General features: G+C 51.6%; 3 protein-coding genes and 1 long non-coding RNA gene across 6 annotated transcripts in view; 3 read left to right on the top strand and 1 right to left on the bottom strand.

The window, feature by feature from the left end:
* Hoxc4 (homeobox C4) overlaps nt 1-18,668 on the top strand; it is a 60,585-nt gene that overhangs the window by 3,643 nt on the left and 38,274 nt on the right. The gene's annotated exons all lie outside the window — the stretch shown is intronic.
* Nucleotides 486-1,473, bottom strand: LOC144364824 (uncharacterized). The gene is made up of 2 exons (XR_013422895.1): nt 1,155-1,473; nt 486-723 (listed from the first exon to the last, which is right to left on the bottom strand). It is a non-coding gene; the product is annotated as an uncharacterized LOC144364824 (long non-coding RNA).
* Nucleotides 1,493-4,850, top strand: Hoxc9 (homeobox C9). The gene is made up of 2 exons (XM_021726261.2): nt 1,493-2,165; nt 3,934-4,850. Exons 1-2 carry the CDS (start codon nt 1,628-1,630, stop codon nt 4,176-4,178), a joined length of 783 nt encoding a protein of 260 aa, XP_021581936.1. The 5' UTR covers nt 1,493-1,627; the 3' UTR covers nt 4,179-4,850.
* Nucleotides 10,756-18,668, top strand: part of LOC120888298 (homeobox protein Hox-C8) — a 137,800-nt gene continuing 129,887 nt past the window's right edge. For all 3 annotated transcript variants that reach the window (XM_078014530.1, XM_078014528.1, XM_078014529.1), the window contains exons 1-2: nt 10,756-11,243; nt 12,577-18,306. In XM_078014530.1, coding sequence (XP_077870656.1) covers nt 10,808-11,243; nt 12,577-12,869 — 729 coding nt within the window. In that variant the 5' untranslated portion in view covers nt 10,756-10,807 and the 3' untranslated portion in view covers nt 12,870-18,306. The remainder of the gene's footprint in view (nt 11,244-12,576; nt 18,307-18,668) is intronic.

Genomic DNA, 18,668 nt, shown 5'->3' with positions numbered 1-18,668 from the left:
CTTAAGAGCCAGCATCTCAGCCCCAGCTCCTGCCTATTTCCCCTTGAGCACACTGAGACTCTTCCCTCTGACCCTGAAATTGCACCCTTCCTTCAAATTCATTCTGCCCTGCCTAAGTGCACCACCTCTAGGGACAATCACCTGTCCTTCTCCTGCCCCCAGTCAATCTCCCTACCCCCCTCTTGCACACACACTGAAGGTTTTCTGATTGCCTAATGCCCTCCCCCTTACTAAACCACCATGGGACAGTCTGATGTAAAGCCTAGGGCTGTGCAGTGAACCCAAAATTTAAGGAGGGTAGCAACCAACTATTGGGGGGTTAATCCAAGTTCTCTGATATTCACCTACAATCGCACTGCCCCCTCCAGATTTCCTGCATCCGACCCCAAAGAAATTGCTTTCTCCCATTCCTCCGTTGCTTTTTTCCCATTCCAAAAACAGCCTACAATTTTATTTAATGAAAGACACATTTATGAACAATCAAATGATCCTCATAAAATTTTTATTGAAGGACGTAAAAACAAGCTACTTGCCCACGACCGAGGTCGCTCTCTCGCCTTGCCCGTTCTCACCCTGGCTCTCTGCAGACAGAACCAGTGAGTGACTTCTTTTGGGGGGGTAGGGTGACGCAGAGATGAAGTTGGGGGCAAAAGAGTGTGAGCAGGCAGACGGGATGGGGATGCCCCACTTAAGTTGTGTAGATCTCTCCTCCACTTCTTCAAGCTGGCAAAGAAACATAAATAGATACAGACAATAAATTTAAAATAAAGGCGCTTGTATATCTGTGCCAAAGCACACTTCCAAGTCTGATGATAAAGGTGTATGAGATTCCGAAGTTCTTCCCCTCCCACCCGCAGATCATCTTCCCTAAGCTTCCCCTACCCTAGATTTGGGGGCTGAGTTGGCCAGTGGCAGAAGGATGCTCCCCTTTCCCTCCTTCCCTCCCTCCACCCCAGCTTCTCCAGTCCCCTCCCACCCTCCCTCCCTCACTGCTGCAGCTCCTGAAAGAAATACATACATACACACTATTTAAAAACGCATTTTTAAAAGCCACGTTCCGAACTGACAATCGCTGATCTAGGCTTGCTCAGAGACTGCGGGAGCGTCGGGGCCGACAGAGACAGATTACGTCAAGAAATAGTTCCTCCACCTACCTCCACCGGCCTCCACGCCCCTATGGGGCTCCTGCGCCCAGCTCAACCCTGGGGGTCCCGGAACCCTTGCTTCGGGGATTGGTATTTTCACCCCATTAAAAAATCCTCATGGTTGGAGAGAGCCATCTGTTTATGAGCGGATATGGGCAAGGGGGGGTTCTCTGATTATCAGCGATCCTGCGGGGGGGGGCCCGGCGCCTGGAGTCCAGAGTTGCGGACCCCCAGGAAAACGCAGGTCGCGGGGATCAGCAGAGAGAGGGGGTGGGAGGGGGGGAAAGCAAGGGAAAAAAAAGCCCCTGCGCATTGATCCGCGCCGTATTTTTGGGTAAATACGATCACGTGGGGGCTGGGGAACCAATGAGCTGCCGGGAAAAGGCTGGAAAAATAATTACCTGCCTTGATTGTTCTGTGAGCAGATAAAAAGTACATATACAGTTCATACAATAATCTTATGTATGTAAAACCCTGTTACGATGTCGGCGACGGGGCCCATCAGTAACTATTACGTGGACTCGCTCATCTCTCACGACAATGAAGACCTCCTAGCGTCCAGGTTTCCGGCCACAGGGGCTCACCCCGCCGCCGCCAGACCCAGCGGTTTGGTGCCGGACTGTAGCGATTTTCCGTCCTGTAGCTTCGCGCCCAAGCCGGCAGTGTTCAGCACGTCGTGGGCGCCCGTGCCCTCGCAGTCGTCCGTGGTATATCACCCGTACGGCCCCCAGCCCCACCTCGGCGCCGACACGCGCTACATGCGGACTTGGCTCGAGCCGCTGTCCGGCGCCGTCTCCTTCCCCAGCTTCCCGGCCGGGGGCCGTCACTACGCCCTCAAGCCGGACGCCTACCCCGGGCGCCGCGCCGACTGCGGCCCGGGAGACGGCCGCAGCTACCCGGACTACATGTACGGTTCGCCCGGGGAGCTGCGCGACCGCGCCCCGCAGACACTGCCCTCGCCCGAGGCGGACGCACTCGCCGGCAGCAAGCACAAAGAGGAGAAGGCCGACCTGGACCCCAGTAAGTTGGGAGCAATTTTCCTTTACAACCGGCGCGGGAGGGGAGGGGAGGACAGGCGGGGGGGAGCCGAATTACAGCCCCTCCGAGCGATCCAGGGAGCGCGGGAGAGGGGCGAGGGCGAGGGGGCGAGGACTCAATAAAAGCGAATTACCTTGGGGAGCTTTCAGGGAAAGGAAGGTCCGAGAAGGGGGCCCAGGGAGCCAGGTTGGGAGAGGGTCGAAGGGGGACTCCTCTCCCAGAGGCTGACTGGATGAAAGCGACCCCTGCCCTCTCCCTGCCCAGGCTTTTTGGCTCAATCGCCACTTTCCAAGAAATGCAGACAGGGCTAGGGGCTGGACTGGGGGGCGAGATTCATTTTATGGTTTGAGATGGGACAGGGGAGAGGTGAGGAGAACACTAGGGGTAGAGAGGAAATACCCCTGGGAGAAAAATCACCCTTGCCTCCCAGTCAGCATGGGAATTCTCACCCCACTATGGATTCATAAAAACAGAAGGTCCATTGCCCTCCCCCAGGAGCATTGGTTGAGGGGTCTTTGGGGATTTTGTAGCCTAGAATCTTGGAGAGATCAAGACTTCCAGAGGGAACTGGGGAGAGAAGTAGGGTCTGAGTCTCCTTAAACTTGAGAACCCTCTTGTGAGGGTTTACAGGAGAAAGGGTAGAGAATGGGTGTCAGGGATGTGAAATGGGGAAGGCATCTCCCCAGATTAGAGAATCAATCTCTCTCTCTCTCTCTCTCTCTCTCTCTCTCTCTCTCTCTCACACACACACACACACACACACACACACACACACACTCACACTCACACTCTTAGGCTCCTATCAAAGAGATAGGAACCTTCAGAGTATTGCAAAAGAGGTCTGGCTGGGATAGGTGGGGGGGCAGGTGGGAACTGCAGGGCCAGAGAAAGGGGAAATAAGGAGAAACAGCAGGAGAGGGGGTGCAGTCCCCTGGGTGTGAGGAAGTGTCTGGGGGAGTCCCAGGAGGGGGCTGCAGGAAATCTTTTTCTCTATCCCCATAAGGGGCCAGGGCCTAATTATACCCCTCTGAAGGCTTCCCTCCCTGCCCTTAGCTACTCCCATAAACCTGAAATTGGAGGCTTAGCTCCTGCATAGCCTGTCCTGGGGCTGGCAAGAGAGGGACACTGGAGGCCAAGCTATAGGGGAGTCTGTCCCCAAGTCCAGCAGCTCTCTGGAGAGAGGAGAAAGACTTTCCCCATCTCAGCATCGTCCTGAGAATTCGCCTCAGCAGGGTTGAACTCTGAGCGGGAGACAGGCACTGGAGAGAGTGGTGAGGGGTTTAGGGACTCTCAGGGTCAGGAAGCAGAAGTGCTGAAATTTCAGGACTTGGTCGTGGGCTGGGAGGATGGGAGGGGGCAGAGGAGGAGGGAGGTGGGGAGGAGAGAGACCTTGCTATAAAAATAAAAAACAAGAGAGAGAAGCGTTTATGGGCCTATGAAACGGTTGGGAATTTGGACTTTTTATGAGGATATTCTCGAATTACTACTCTTGAAGCTGAGGACCAGACTGTAGGGGCTTTGATAGCCTCGGATTTCCTACAGTTTTAGGTGCTGGAAACTAAAGAGGGAGGGGAGATGGGAGGGGGCAAAATGCAAAAGGAGGAAGGAGGTAAATTCCTAAGGCAAAACGTGTCCAAATTCAGGTTCAATTATTGGATATGGGGAGCATGGCTAAGCCTGGGGTTGGGGTGGCAGAGGTCCTGGGCTGGAAAGGGGCTCCACTGACCCTTGCCTATGTTTGGCCCTCCAGGCAACCCCGTGGCCAACTGGATCCACGCCCGTTCCACGAGGAAGAAGCGCTGCCCCTACACCAAGTACCAGACGCTGGAACTGGAGAAGGAGTTTCTCTTCAATATGTATTTAACCAGGGACCGTCGGTACGAGGTGGCCCGGGTTCTCAATCTCACTGAGCGGCAGGTCAAAATCTGGTTTCAGAACCGGAGGATGAAGATGAAAAAGATGAATAAAGAGAAAACCGACAAGGAGCAATCCTAAACCCTGCCCCAGCCTGCTGCCTCAGCACAGCCAAGGGAAAAACAGAAACCCCACAAAAATACCCCAACCCAGGCGGGAGAAAGAAAGCACGAAAAGAAAAGGAAGGAGCAAGATAGAGAAAAGCCAATCAGCTTAAAAAAGGAAAAAAGGGAAAAAGGAAAACTCGCGATTTGGGAGGGTTAAGTGTTGAGAAATTGGTGTTTTAGAGTTAGTTCTACCCAGCGATAAAGAGGCAGAAGAGAAACTGAATTCTCTTCCCCCCAGCGCAACAGAAATAAATGACACACACAAATGTGATTTTTTCCTCCTTTCTTCAGAGAAGCCAGTACTTGAATTGCTATATTTCTATTTTTTCCTGTATCATATTTGATCTGGGCGATCCCTTCCCAGGCCTGGGGCATTCTGTGTGCAGATTTTGTACAAAAAAAAAAAAAAGACACACACATACATACACACACAACAATGATTCCCAACCCAGGAGCTGAGGGGCCAGGACGCGCAGGCTGGGTCGGGCGGCGCAGGCCGGTGCCTCAAGCGTGTATATAGATAGCAGCGTTCCTTCTCACCCTCAGCGTCTGTCCCCAGCGTCGGTCCTGTAATGTGCTTCTGTTTGTTATGGTAGAACAGCTCTGTGTTAATATATCCAAGTTGCTTTAAAAACCAGAAACCCAACTGCATCCAGTTCTCGTTATTTCTCCTCCCTGTGGCTACCAGGCTCATGTTGTGGAGGAGGCAAGTGCTCAGATCCTCTAGGGGAGGCTGGCTACCTCGGAGGGGCAAATGCCTATGGCTTCTCTGGGGCAGGGCAGGGTGGGGGTGGGGGTTCCAGGGGAGCAGTGGAAGCTGCTGAGGCAGAGGCCTGGCTGGTGCCTGCCCCAGCCTACAAGTTTCCTGGTGGCTAGATGTGGGGGGGGGGGGCACAGCATGAATGGCTTTCCCTGGCTGTAATTAATTGTAATAATTTATGAGTACATGAGATCGTAGAGGAGAGATAGGTGAAGATGAAAGTTGGGTGCTGGGTGAGGGCCCAGGCTGGATTCTTGCCCAGCTGCATTGGTGCTTTGGTGTTTTCAGGGATGACTAGGAAAAGAAGGCTGACGGGGGATGTTCGGCTAGGAGGAAGACCAGGCAGGCCTCAGGGAGCAGGACAAGCATTGGGGACTGAATTGAGAGAGAGAACAAAACGGAGAGAGAAAGAGGAGAAGGAGGAAGGGCTGGGAGAAGAAATGAAAGAAGGGAAGAAGGAAAGAGAGGAGGAGGAAGGAAAGAGGAGAGGAAGAAGATGACAAAGCCAATATAATCAGAATTAGATTTACTTTCTACTTCTCAATCATTATGCTCTCCTCTCCTCCTAGTTCTCTTGTCAGTCTCTCCCTCTTTCTGGTGTTGAGTTGGCATGTTGGTCTGGGAGTAACCAGGGTCATGCTAAGCAGCTGCAGCACTCCTAGGGATTGGTGTGGCCCAAGGAAGCTGGTTAGAGATTAGCCATGAGTGGGGTGCTCCCTGGTGGCTGTGAGACCCCAAGCACAAAGGTGAGGGTGTGTGTGTAACAGCCTAGTGGGGCTGGTTGACTGAGCTGCACCCCAGAGCGCCTTCCCTAAAACCAGCAGTTTTCATCTGCTAATCAGAAGCAGACACAAGCTGCTGGGTATATGCCTGGGCCGGGCGCCCCCTTTCTCGGAAATCCCCCAATCTGGAAACTATTAGAATCAGACTGCTTGAAATATAGCCCTTTAATATCTCAGGCTGCCCATTTTGCTGAGGGTGCAGGGTGTTGCTCTGAATATTTGGAGGATACCACCATAAAAGACAATAATTGGGGGTCCCAGTCCATATACTGCTTCCCCCAAAGCATCACCTCACAGGACTGTTGATACACTTGTAGGGACCAGTCTCTACTTAATTATTTGAATCTCTTACCCACTCCTTCCATTAAACATTCCAATTTTGAGGTCTGGAGGAAAGTGGAAAGGGGTGAAAATTTTGTTGTGGTAATATTTTGGGGAACAATCAAGTTGCAACAACAAATTTAGTTGTTGTTGAAATATTTGCTCCTCTTTCCTGCTTAGGAGACCTCCTCCCCAATTCCAGAAGCATTGTTTTCTTGGTATTTTGGAAAGGTTTTCTCACTTCTCCCTTTGGCCTTCTGCTGTTCTGTAACCCTGGCCTCAGTTCCTCACTTGATGGAAGCCAAGACACCCCTTTCTCCCTCAGCTGAGACCGCTGGGATGAGGGCTTCTCTCCCAGCCCGAGCTCGGCGGTGTTTCCGGGCTTCCACCCCGCCCCTGCTCGAAGGCCCTGTCGCCTCCCCTCGGCGTCCATCAGCTCGGCCTGCTTCCTGCAGCCTGCCCGCCAGAGCCGGCCTTGCTGCGGGCAGGAAGGAGGGCTGCAGGGCTGGAAGACCCTGAGGAGCGCTTGGGATTCAGAACAGGCCCACCGCCCGGTTCAATATACAATCCCAGCCCAGCCTTCAGCCTGCAGGTCAGGAATGGATTCGATTTTTATTCATTATCACTTATTAATTAAAACAACACGACACACTTCTGGGGAAATAAATGAAAGCTGGCGGTGGAGAGAGAGGTTAGCAAATGCCCTCCTTCCCTAATCTTCCCCTCCCACCTCTCCTCTGCTCCTTTGTCAGAAATCACAAAACCCTAAAGGTTGTTCCACTTGGAAGGCAGCGGATAGGTACATTTCCGCAGCCCCGAAATGCCACTTTTATGGCGCTGTTTGTCTCCCTGCTCTGGGTTCTGAATGGGGCCGAACAAAACAGCAGCGCAGAGCTGGCTAGACGTCTGGGCTTAATTGTTTTATGGTTTAAATAAGGTGGACACTCTTTCCTTTGAAATCGGATTATAGGAATGTTTTGTCTATGGCCCACGGAGAACAGGACCTCACTGGCTGGGAGGGAGAGGTGGAGAAAGCGCGCGCGCGCGCGCGAGGGATGGGCTACAAACCAGGGGGCAAACAGCCTGGAGAAGTCATAGCCCACCCTAAAATCCTACAGGCGGCGGCAGAATAGACCCTGCGGGTCCAGCATCAGGATAAGAGGAAGGAGGAGTTTAGGGTGCGCGCTGCGGACAGGAGGTCCCGGGAGCTTCGGTTCGTGCATCCGCGTGCGCGGAGGTTTTCCGAGGTCAGAAATGCGCCTGAATGGTGTTGCGGGGCGCGGGAGGGAGGGGTGGAGGGCGGGGAGAATAGCTACAGTTTCTTTGCACAATGTCTCTTAATGCAAGAAAAGAGGGTAACAAAAAGAGAACAGTTTGTAACCTTTCACAAGGTTTATTTCAAGAACTTAGAAAACAAAAGAACAGCAGTCCCGAGGCAACACCCTTCCGGGGAATCCCTTTCTTTTGCACCCAATTGGAGCCTCCTTCCTTCCACTTCCCACCTTTGGGCCAAGCCTAGGACCTCCGTTGGCTTTTTGCCGGCCGGACTGCATTGGAGCAAATGGACGCGAGGTGGCGCTGTTGCTCAATGTTAGAGGCGGCGGTGCCCCCCGACCTGCCTGGCCACACTGACATTTGAGGCCTGGCCCAGGGCCGCGGCGAGAAGGCCCCGCGCCTCTGCCCGGCCCGGCCCCACTGGCTCTGAGCAAATCAATCCTCTCACCTGCGAGGTGTAAATAATTCGCGAGTGGCAGCGGGAGATGGACCCTCGCTCTGGCAGGGGGCTCATGAGGCGCAGGAGGGTAGGCATCAAAAATAATCGCTTTGCGGAGGAGATAAGTGCGAAGCAGGCAGCGCGTAATTAACACAAAAAGGCGGAATGACCCGGACAAACGAACATAAATCCGTGATACCTAAGAGGGCGGTGCAGGCCTCAGGGAGAGGAATAGAGATGGCCCCGGCGAGGATGGCTGCTTTCGGTTCCTTTATTTCCAGGCTCAGGAAGCGAAATAAACCAGATACGTGCAAAAGCAATAAAATAAAATAAAATAATCAAATGAAAGGAAGATGAAATATCTCCCCCAAAGGGGAAACCAAGTCCGACCAGGGGTTGCGGGACTGGTGGGTTCTCCGGACAGGCGGCGGTGGCGGCACACTCGGGACAGTCGCATTCCAAGACACAAAGGCCCAGAAGAATAGCTCTGTGGCAGGGTTTTCGCTGGACCATAAAATGTCGAAATATCCCCCCACCCCCTAAAAGATAAGGCGCAGGCCCCAGAGCGGATCCTGCCCTCTGGGCCTCCTCTTTCCAGACAGAGAAGAGAAAGTATTTATGACAGTCCCCAGTGACCCAGATGCTGGGAGCCCAGAGTCCACCCTGTTCAACCCGGCACCAGAGGAGCAGGCTTGGAAAAAGGCAGGGCTGGAGCCAAGGATGCAGCAGGCTCTGGTAGGTGGAAGCCTAGTTGTGCCCATGCACTGTTCTGGACCCTTGGGAGGGCTGCAGCTCTGGAACTGCCTCTTTTGACCCTTCCCTCCTGGCCCTAGGGCCAGAGTTCTGAGTGTCTAACAGTTGGGGCAGTCCCTAACTGAGATAGGAGTGGGTCTCCCAAAAGCAAGATCCTGGAAGGATCTTTTGCTGGTGTACCAGTGAACCTCCGTTGGGAATTTGGCTGAGAGTGACCATTTCCCCAGCAATTATTCAAATAATAGGATGGTGGTGGTTATTCTCTCCAAACCATCCTACATTGCATTGCTATTCCTTTCTCCATCCCCAGAGCTGACTCTGGATGGGGATGGGGAAGAAAAAGATCTGGTTTTCTAATCACCTCCTTCCTCATCCAACCCTGAAACCCCAGGATATGGAAGGAAAACAGGTAGCAGTGTTTGGGAGTTTGGTGTGGTTTTTTTTTTTCTCCCCATGATGCGAAAGACCTAAAGATGCATCTGTGTTTGTCAGGCATTATGTGCATGTGAGCCTGGTGTGCACGTGTGTGTAGTATCTGTGAGGTGAAAGGGATGCTTCCAGGAATGTACATGCTAGTTTACAGTGAGCATGCACTTGATGTGTCCCAGGATGAGAAGGTAGCATGTACTGTGTGTATTCGTATACACAGTGTGCCCCAGGGTTGCACTGTGTGTAACAACCTCACACACTGGAGAGAGAGAGAAATGGAGAAAACATTCTTATTCATCTTCTTTATTCATATGCACATAGCACACATACATGGCTCTCTCACTTTCTCCCTTTTTCTGTCTGTGTTCGACCCATATAACTATACCCACTGAGGGCCAGGGAAGGATGCTGATGGATTAAGATTCTTTTATCCATTAGAATTAACTTCAATTTGCCCAGTATTGGGGATGAAGTGACCTCCCCACACACAGAGAAAGTGTGGGTAAATATTTAAAGAGTGTCTGTTGACAGTTCCCATCCACATCCTGGCCTGGGCAGCTTGCCTGGGGAAGAGGAGGATTCAGAGAAGCCAAGGAGCACCCCACCCCCCAGGCTGACCTGGCATTTCCTATGAGGTGGGAGTATGTGGGGACAAGTAAGAGGCCTGCTCCAGTCCCCTCTACCTCAGATCCAAATAGTCTCCTGAAAAGAAACATCCTGGATCAGCCCAGCCAGAAGCCAGGAACACACAAGCTATCCTTTCCTTTCTTAGTCCCCATAAACAGCTTTCCTCTCAGACCCCAGCCAAGCTTATTGCCATTGCCTGGGTTCCCTGCTCCAGGTAGGTGCTGGTGTCTGAAGGGACAGTGTGGCCCTGATAGGGTACCTGGTATAACCAGCCCTTGTGTTCTTCTCTAGAAGAGTCTTAAGGCTCTTAGGAAGAGGGGACAGCTTCAGACTCTGGGGAGGGGCCAGTGGCTGCAGGGTCCTATGCCTGGGGGCTGTGATGTGGTTTATCTGTTTTCTCCTTAAAGTCCGAAGACTTAAGGACCCCCCAAGGAGACCATCTTTTGGGTTAGAGGCTCTGCTCTGGCTTGCTGATATTCAAAGCTGGTCTGGGGGAGGGGGCAGTTCTTATACCTGTTGAGGTAACCTGAGTTGACCTGCGGGCTAAGGTATAGCCCCCACCCCCAGAAGAAGGGAAAGAGAAGGGGGAGGGGGCACCTTCAAATCTGAATGCGTACCTTGGAAAAGCTGGCCCCAGCCATTAGCTGGGGCTGGCTGGCCACCCCCTCCACACACCACACCCCCCATCCCTCCCCCCTCCTCCCTCCCCTTCCTTCAGGTCCCCCCCAGCCCTGAACCCCTCAACCCCCGCCATCTCTCCTCTCTTCTTCCTCTCTCTCTCTCTCTCTCTCTCTCTCTCTCTCTCTCTCTCTCTCTCTCTCTCTCTCTCTCTCTCTCTCGCCTGTCTTCATGTCGTGGATTGATGAACGCGAATCGCGTGTAAGCGCCGCCACCGCCGGGAGTCTGAGGAATTCGCCTGGGCTGTTAAAGGAAAGAGCTAAGTGAGAGAGCGCGAGCTCTACCTACCGACAGTGAGGAGAGCCGCCGCCGCCGCCGCCGCCCGCTCGCCGCCCGCCGCCGCCCGCGCCCCAGACCCGGGAGCTCGGCACCGAAGCGCCCCCCACCTGCCCAGCCCCCAGCCCACCAGCCCAGCCCAGCCCAGTCCGGGGCGCCAGGCGACCTGGGGTTCGGTCCCGGGGGGAGGGGAGTTTCGGGGGTACCGGGCGGGGGAGCCGTGAGCCAGAGGGGAGGGGGCCGCGGGTTTTCATGTACCCAGCATGAGCTCCTACTTCGTCAACCCCCTGTTCTCCAAATACAAAGGCGGCGAGTCCCTGGAACCGGCCTATTACGACTGCCGGTTCCCTCAGAGTGTGGGCAGGAGCCATGCGCTGGTGTACGGGCCCGGCGGCTCGGCGCCCGGCTTCCAGCACGCCTCGCACCACGTCCAAGACTTCTTCCACCACGGCACCTCCGGCATCTCCAACTCGGGCTACCAGCAGAACCCGTGCTCGCTTAGCTGCCACGGAGACGCCTCCAAATTCTATGGCTACGAGGCGCTCCCCAGACAGTCCCTTTATGGGGCTCAGCAAGAGGCGAGCGTGGTGCAATATCCCGACTGTAAATCCTCCGCCAACACTAACAGTAGCGAAGGACAAGGCCACTTAAATCAAAACTCGTCTCCCAGCCTCATGTTTCCATGGATGAGACCCCACGGTGAGAAGCCTTTTCTCTTTCCCCCTTGGTCTCCCGCGCTCCGGGGTCTTCTCCCCCTCCCTCGCCTTTTTGTCTGTCCTCGCTTTCCCTCCTGGCTTTGGGGTCTCTCCCACCCCACCCCCATGCCTGGGTGGGTTTCTGGAGGTTGTTGGGAGGTGGGTGCCTGGGACGTTTTGGAAATTGGGGTGAAGGTGGGGAAAAGGTGGTGTGGGGGTAACAAAGGGTTAAAAATAATTTCCTCCATTTCTGTCTGTGTCTGTCTCTCTGTCTCTCCCTCTCTCCATCTCTAAAGTCAAAGTTGGGGAGGTGGCTGGGAAGGGTACCCTGAGTACCCTGAGGTTATCAGTGTTTGGAGCTGATAACCAGTTTCTCCAAAGGCAAAGAGTCTGCAGTCCAAGACAGTGGCCAAGCTGTCTTGGGTCTAGCCAGACCCTAGCCAGAGAGTGTGAAAACCCCTAGGATAGACACTCTGGCTCTCTAGGGTCCCCACTGCCTCCTTTCAGAGAACTAACCCAAGGGCCATTACCTCAACTTTTTTGTACTTCCCCCAGTTGAAGAGAAGACAGGGAGCCTGAGAAAAGAGAAGGGGGGAAAGTGCTCAAAAGAAGAGGGGTATTCAGGTTGAGGGGCTCTGAAGTCCAGAGGACCCTGCCAGGTTACCCTCCAATCAAGGACTTGTGGGGTCTTCTTGAAACCTACAGAGCTTCTCAGGTCATGAGCCCCTCCAAGGGTGGCCCCTCACAGCCCAATTTCGAAGTACAGGGGGAAGCGATAAAGCGACAAGTTCCGGCAGGGATGGCCCTTGATTTATTTGCTGGTCTCCAGTTAGCAATCAGGCGAAGCAGTGATACATTCCAGGAGATCAATTATTTTCCTTATTGGAAAAGCATTAGGCAGAGAGAGGCAATGAGGGGGCAGTGGGCAGAGCCCCTCTCCCTTACTCCCAGCCTTTTTTCCTTTCTTTTAGAAACAGATTCTGTCCCCAGCCCATCTCACTAAATGCCATTCTGCACTTGTAAACAAAGCTGCAAAAGCCAGTTTCCTGGGATTGCAGGCCTGGGGGACTCTGAAGGGTTCCCCTGGCCCCTTTAAACCCCAGTTTCCAGATACCTCTAGTCCCTGCCCCTACTCTCACCCCATCTCCCAAGGTGAAGCCAAACCAAAACAATCCCCCAGACTTTCTTGCCCTTGCCTGCCTTCTGCTCTATCCTCTTCCGCAGGAGGGAGGCGAACTGAGGAGACCAGAGTGGGGACTTTGAGAGGCAGAGTAGCAGGGTAAATAAAACTGAGCCCCCACCCAGACATAACCAGACTGGGGTTCTGTTCTGTCCAGCTCCGGGGCGGCGCAGCGGTCGGCAAACTTACAGCCGGTATCAGACCTTGGAACTAGAAAAGGAGTTTCTCTTTAATCCTTATTTGACACGAAAGCGCCGGATTGAAGTCTCTCACGCCCTGGGACTGACCGAGAGACAAGTGAAGATCTGGTTCCAGAACCGAAGAATGAAGTGGAAAAAGGAGAACAACAAGGATAAACTGCCTGGGGCCCGAGATGAGGAGAAGGTGGAGGAAGAAGGAAATGAGGAAGAGGAGAAAGAGGAGGAGGAAAAGGAAGAAAACAAGGACTAAGCAAAAAAGAGAAAAAGAAAAAGAAAAATTCCCTCCTTTTAGCAACTCCCTTGAAGTTTCATTTTATGGTAGCAGATAAATTGAGAAGTTTACGACTGTCATTTGCTTTTATAGAGAATAGAATGACACTCACAACTCTAACTACCTGTCAGATACTTGCAGCTCTGGTTTTATTACCTTTGGACTCCCCCTCCTCTTTATTTGTTTGGGGGCTGGAGGGGGGAGATCCAGACACAGCAAAAAGTTTGGACTCTCTGTCCCACTCCTTGCCCTAACACACTTACTTGTCCCTACTCCCACCTTCTGAGTCCTTCCTGAATTTTAAGGTCTATGACTTGGCCTTCTTACCCCCTCTTTCTGCCCCTTCTCACCATACTCCCACTTCCCTGTTTCTCTGGTATTTATTTTAGAGGGGAACCCCCCCAAAAAAAATGCAGAAGAGGACTCCTGGCTTTGCTTTTATGCTAGGATTGGTGTACTAGATTTACTTTAAAAAAAAGGAAAGGAAAGGAATAGTAATAAAAGGAAGGAAAGGAAAATAAATGAAAAAAATTTTAAAGAAACAGGAAAAGATAGCAAGGAATATTCCTTCCCCCTCCTTGAGGCTCCCTACTTAGAAAACCCCCTTGACTTTCTCTAGGAACCTGATGGAAAACTGAAGGAGATGTGGGTCTCTTCCCTCCTCCCTTTCTAAAGGGTCACTAGAGGCCTATGGTCACCTCTGAAATCCTACCTAGCCATCCCATGGTCACTCGGGCCCATGCCTTCCTTGCCTTCGCTGTTTGATTTCTGTTCTTTTGGGCCTGGCTTCCTCTGAGCTGCAGCAGTGCTAGCGCTCAGAAATCACCATAATCATGAAAATAATAATAACAATAATAGTAATACTGACAATAAATCTTTAACATACTACCTAAAGGGAACCTGCAATAACCTTGAAAAAGAAAATTTAAAAATCCTACTATAGGAAAAAAAAGAGAAAAAAATTAAAACTGAAAAAAAAGAGAAAGAAACCTCCAACGTATTTTATCACTACCTATAGAAAGAAATCCTGCTTTGAGAGTATTCGTAATGCGGTTTTGTTGTCGTTTGTTGCTGCTTATTTCACTAAGAAGAACCCAACAACTGAGACTGCCTAGCCCGCCGGTCCTGTGCGCTTTTATTGTGCTTCTAACCCCAGTAGAGTAGAACTAAATTGCACTGAATGTATAGTTAACTCTGTCTTGAATTCTCTGTTTATGCAACATGCTCGAAAGAAAAAACGTTAAAAATATATCTATAATAATAATTTTTGGTCATTTGTCTTTATGTCCAGCTATGAATGTAGATTTTGTGTCCCGACAGCCCTGTTCCTGGTCCAAGTACTTTGTATTGTATACGTGAGTCATAATAAAAAACAAAAAGGAGAAAATATTTGAAGCTGAAATGACTTGCTTTTTCTTCACAGTTCTTCCCCCATTCTCTACTCCCTCCCTCCTTTTTCTCCTTTCCTAACACTCAGATTTCCACTGATTTGACTTTGGGATGGGGGAACTTGCTTGGGGAAAAGTGTAAGAATGGAGAGAACAGATTGGGCTGAAAGGGCAGGTGACTGGTGTCCAGGGTGAGAGGAGGAGGAAGAACAGTTCACTAGTAGAAAGAAGAAAGGGTACATCAATATGCTCTTGAGTATGCTCCAAAGTGGGTTTCTAGGTGTTAGGACCCCAATGGGAAGAAAGATCTCAGTCATTCACCTTTCTTCTCCTCAGCTATAGTCTGGGCCCAGACAAAGAATCTGTTCCATGCCCCTCCCATGGATATGTCTTTTTTTCCCCCAGGAGCTAGGGCTGAGGATGAGGCAGTGAGGTTCTTTCTGATCTTCACATGTCCTTTGCAGCCAGTCCCTGGCACCCATCACCCAGCACTGGAATAGTGAACAGGGTGGGGGAAGTGTGAGGCTCAGGGCAGCTGACCTGTCAGAAGGGCTTGAAGGGCAAGATGCCTAAAGAGAGGCTGCTAAGCGTGGGGGATAAGGATGCTTCAGTCTGGGAGAGATGAGAGGGGAAGAAGAAATGGATGAGCTGGTAGATCAACCAGCTTGGGTCTACATTCTAGAATCCAAATTCAGTCAGCACTGGGTCATCACTGTCACTCAGCCCTCTTATGTTCACTCCACCTCTCTTCTGGCTGTTTCAAGCCAGCTCCAGGCTTCACCTTGGCAATTGGGCAGCTTGCTGGCCCCCCGCCCCTGTAGTGTACCCCTTGGCCTGGGGGTATGGAGCTACTCAGAGGACAGTCCTCCACCCCAACCACTGCAGGGTAAGGGGAGTCTCCATTGGAATCTCCATTCCCTAAAATAAAGAGTTGGAGGCAAAAGAGTCTCTCTCTTCTCTCTGGAGGGTCCTAAACTGAGAAGTCTGTTTATGCCAATAAGATTCTGGTCAAATAATCCCAAATTCCAGAGATGCAAAACTTCTGACTCAGTCAGGAGGTGGGGGGAGATAGGGAGGGAAGAGGATCTTCTGGTCTTCCATACCAGACCCCCAAAGACTGAAATATTTTGAGGCCAGCTATCCCTGTCTCACACACCCACCCCTTTCCCCTGGTCAATGATTTTCACAGATCTAGGTTCAGGCCAAATCTTTGGTTGCTTTACTGGAGTCCCCGTCCTTGACTCCTAGGAAAAGTGGTCCTGAGTACCGGGTTGGGTCAAGCCATGTTCATAGGGGACTCCTGCCTGGAGTCAGGCTTCGGGTTGGAAGCACAGGGTGCGGTGCAGCTGGTGACAGCTTTAAGCAGAAGCTCGGGGGAAAATCTGCCCCAACCTGGGGTTCCTATTGAGAGTTGATGAGCCATCCAGGTAACCTCATTTGCTGCAGGGAACCCCGGCTACCACCTAGGGAGGCCCGAATAGAGGGCATTTTGCTCCGGATCGCAGGCCTTCCCATAGGCGTCCCCTCCGTACTCCCAGGGATGGCCGAGGGCTGTTTCATTTTTAAACGTGGAATTATGATTGCTATTAATAAAAATGTCTGGCCCAGTAGCCAAACGGGATGAGCCCTGCATTAAGTGACTCCAAAGGGCCTTGCCGCATTTTCCCCACACCAAATGCCCCATTCATCCCTGGCTCTGTGTTCTGCAACGTCCGTGGCCCCAAGCCTGTCGCGTCGGAGGGCGGGGTGTGTCTGGCGCCCGGTTTCACTCAAAAAGTCGGGCAACTAGAGGGTCAGACCCCGGGAGCCCTAGCCGGCCCCTCATGCAGCACTCGTTCCCCACTCCTCCTGCCCACCGCCTCTGTTTTCTCGTTTGGAAAGAAAAGGAGGTAAAAACCCGTTTTATGGGGGAACCGTAATGTAATTGCGAGCGGGATGCTCTCTCTTTAGAAACGCGTCCTCCCAAATGCTCCCGCCATCCCATTACCGGAATGGGGACCATTCGGCTGCTGCAGATAGGACTTTCTCCCATTCTTTACTTTTTTTATTAGCCAATCAAAGTGGCTTCCGAAAGCTATTTGTGATTTGTGAAAAATAGTATCTTTCAAAATGCTGAGTTGAAGCATCTCGCTCATTTCGCCTTGAATTTATTATTCTAATCTCAACAGTAGAGACAGGATAATGTAGCTATTAAGTTGGGGGGCAAATTCGTTTCTCTGGATTAAAAAAAAATTCTCTCGACATTTTCTTTCCCTCCCCACTACCTTATTGCAGAAGCCAAGGGAGGTGCGGCCTTGGAGAAATCAGGGGAACCACGGGATTTAGTGAGCTCCCTGAAAGACCTTTTGGGGGATCCTTTAGTGGGAGGGTGAGATTGGCCTCCCAGTCTTATCTTCCTTAAATTAGATGCCCCACCGTCTGCCTGCCTGGTGGTTGGGAAAGTTACCCCCAGCCCCAATTAAAGAGAACTCAGGACAGGTTGTGCCACAGACTAGAGGTAAAATTTCCTGTGAACTGCCCGCAGCGCTATCCCATTCTCCAGGCTGCCCATTGTGAGAAGCCGGGCCAGTGCTTCCTCCTCGTAATTTTTAACTACCTGTTATAAAATTTATGGGTGGGTTTGTAAAAAGAAACGAGGTCTCTGCATCCGGCTGAGGCTGAGGGAACTGCTTTGCTTACTGTGGGGGAAGTTTTAGGAAGGGATGAAGGATTCCCTGTTGGTTGGGGTGGGGACACCCAGCCACTGAGAGTCCCAGGTCAGTTCCATGCTAGACCAAGGGGAAAGCTGCTGGCCTTCAAATCTCCAGTGATTGGAGAGAGGTAGCTAGGCTGCAATGCAGCAAAATTTGGTCTATATGGGGGAATTTATTCTGGATTTCCCACATTTGACCACCAAATTTAGAGATCTAAAGAAACGGGGTGCTAGGAATTTTAGTATCAAAGGTAGAATTCAGGGCAGTAAAATGTTTCTCTTTCAAGGCCTCAGAAGCACCTCCCAGCTGCTAGGATACAGAACCAGATTTTTTTTTTTTCTGAAAAAGGCAGATGGGTGTGGGCAAACTGACAAAATTGAAAAGGCTTAAATTTGCCTTGCACCTCAAAAAAAAATAAAAAAAGGAAATGAGGACCAAGATCTTGGGCTTTGATTTTGTTAACTCTAAAATGTTTGTGATTAAGCTGCTATTGAGGACCTAGGAAATGAGGAGACCAGATGTTAGGGATGGTCTTGGGGGGAAATGTCATTCTGTCTCAGACATGGACATGGAGATAAGGGTTACTTTGAGAGTTCTGAAGCCCCAAACTCTCACCTCTCCTGCTGCTTTCCTAAGACTGTCCAGGGCTGGTCTAGCCCTCTAGGCTCTTTAGAGGACATCCAGGGCAGGCTTGGTTGGGAGACTGTCAGTGGCCTGGGAACTACTGTTCTTGTCTGGGGTGGAGGGGGGAGTTTGTGAGGGAACCCCAGTAGAATGATGTCGGTCTCATCCTAGAAAAAATGGTAAGGTTAGGGAGGGTATGCTTTTTCAGTTCCTTACCCTTACCAACCCTCACTGCCTCAAGGCTACAAATCTTTGCAAAGCTTTGATTCCCCCAGATCCAACCTTATTACCTCCATTTATTAAGGAAAATATTAAAATATTAAAACTCGGCACAGCAGGAGGAGGCAGCAGACCCCCAGCTCTGAACCCTTCCTTTTTCCTCCCTGCCTCCCCTCCCCGCTCTTTCTGTACTCGCCTGGAGCAGCGGGCCCTTGGGGAGTGGGCGGTGAGTGGGGGTGGGATGGGGGTCGGGGGGATGCTCCCTTTCTGAGAGAATTGGGTAAACATGGCGACCGCGGCGCCCATTTGCACACGCTACACAAATGCATCGCATTCCCGGTTGTTTGCAGAAAATTTACAGCTGAGTAATAAAAGTTTACGATCGACTCACAAGTTGGATTGGCCACAAGAAGTCATGTGGATTCCATCCATGAACGTGAACTTTTTATTGTGGTTTGTCCGTTCCGAGCGCTCCGCAGAACAGTCCTCCCTGTAAGAGCCTAACCATTGCCAGGGAAACCTGCGCTGGGCGCTGCCTTCATTATCAGTATTTTTTTTATTAATCTGATTAATAATTATTTTCGCCCCATTTAATTTTTATCCTCCCAGGTGGAGTTGCCGGAAGGTGGGGGCACCTAGGGAGGTCGGTAATGAGAGGGGAGAGGCAGGAGTTGAGGGTATCTCCCTCTCCCTACCCAGACCCTCTGGCCCCCAAGGGGCAGGAGGAATGCAGGAGCAGGAGTTGAGATAGGGAGCTGCAGATGCCTCTCCCCCTCCCCTCTCCTAAGCTTTCTCTCCAGACCCCTTCCTGCAACTCTCCTTAATTTTATTTGGCTTTTTGATGATCAGGACTA

The sequence above is a fragment of the Ictidomys tridecemlineatus genome, chromosome 6 (assembly GCF_052094955.1).
Source record: "Ictidomys tridecemlineatus isolate mIctTri1 chromosome 6, mIctTri1.hap1, whole genome shotgun sequence".
NCBI classification, from domain to species: domain Eukaryota; kingdom Metazoa; phylum Chordata; class Mammalia; order Rodentia; family Sciuridae; genus Ictidomys; species Ictidomys tridecemlineatus.
This window is presented reverse-complemented; position numbering and strand designations above follow the sequence as displayed.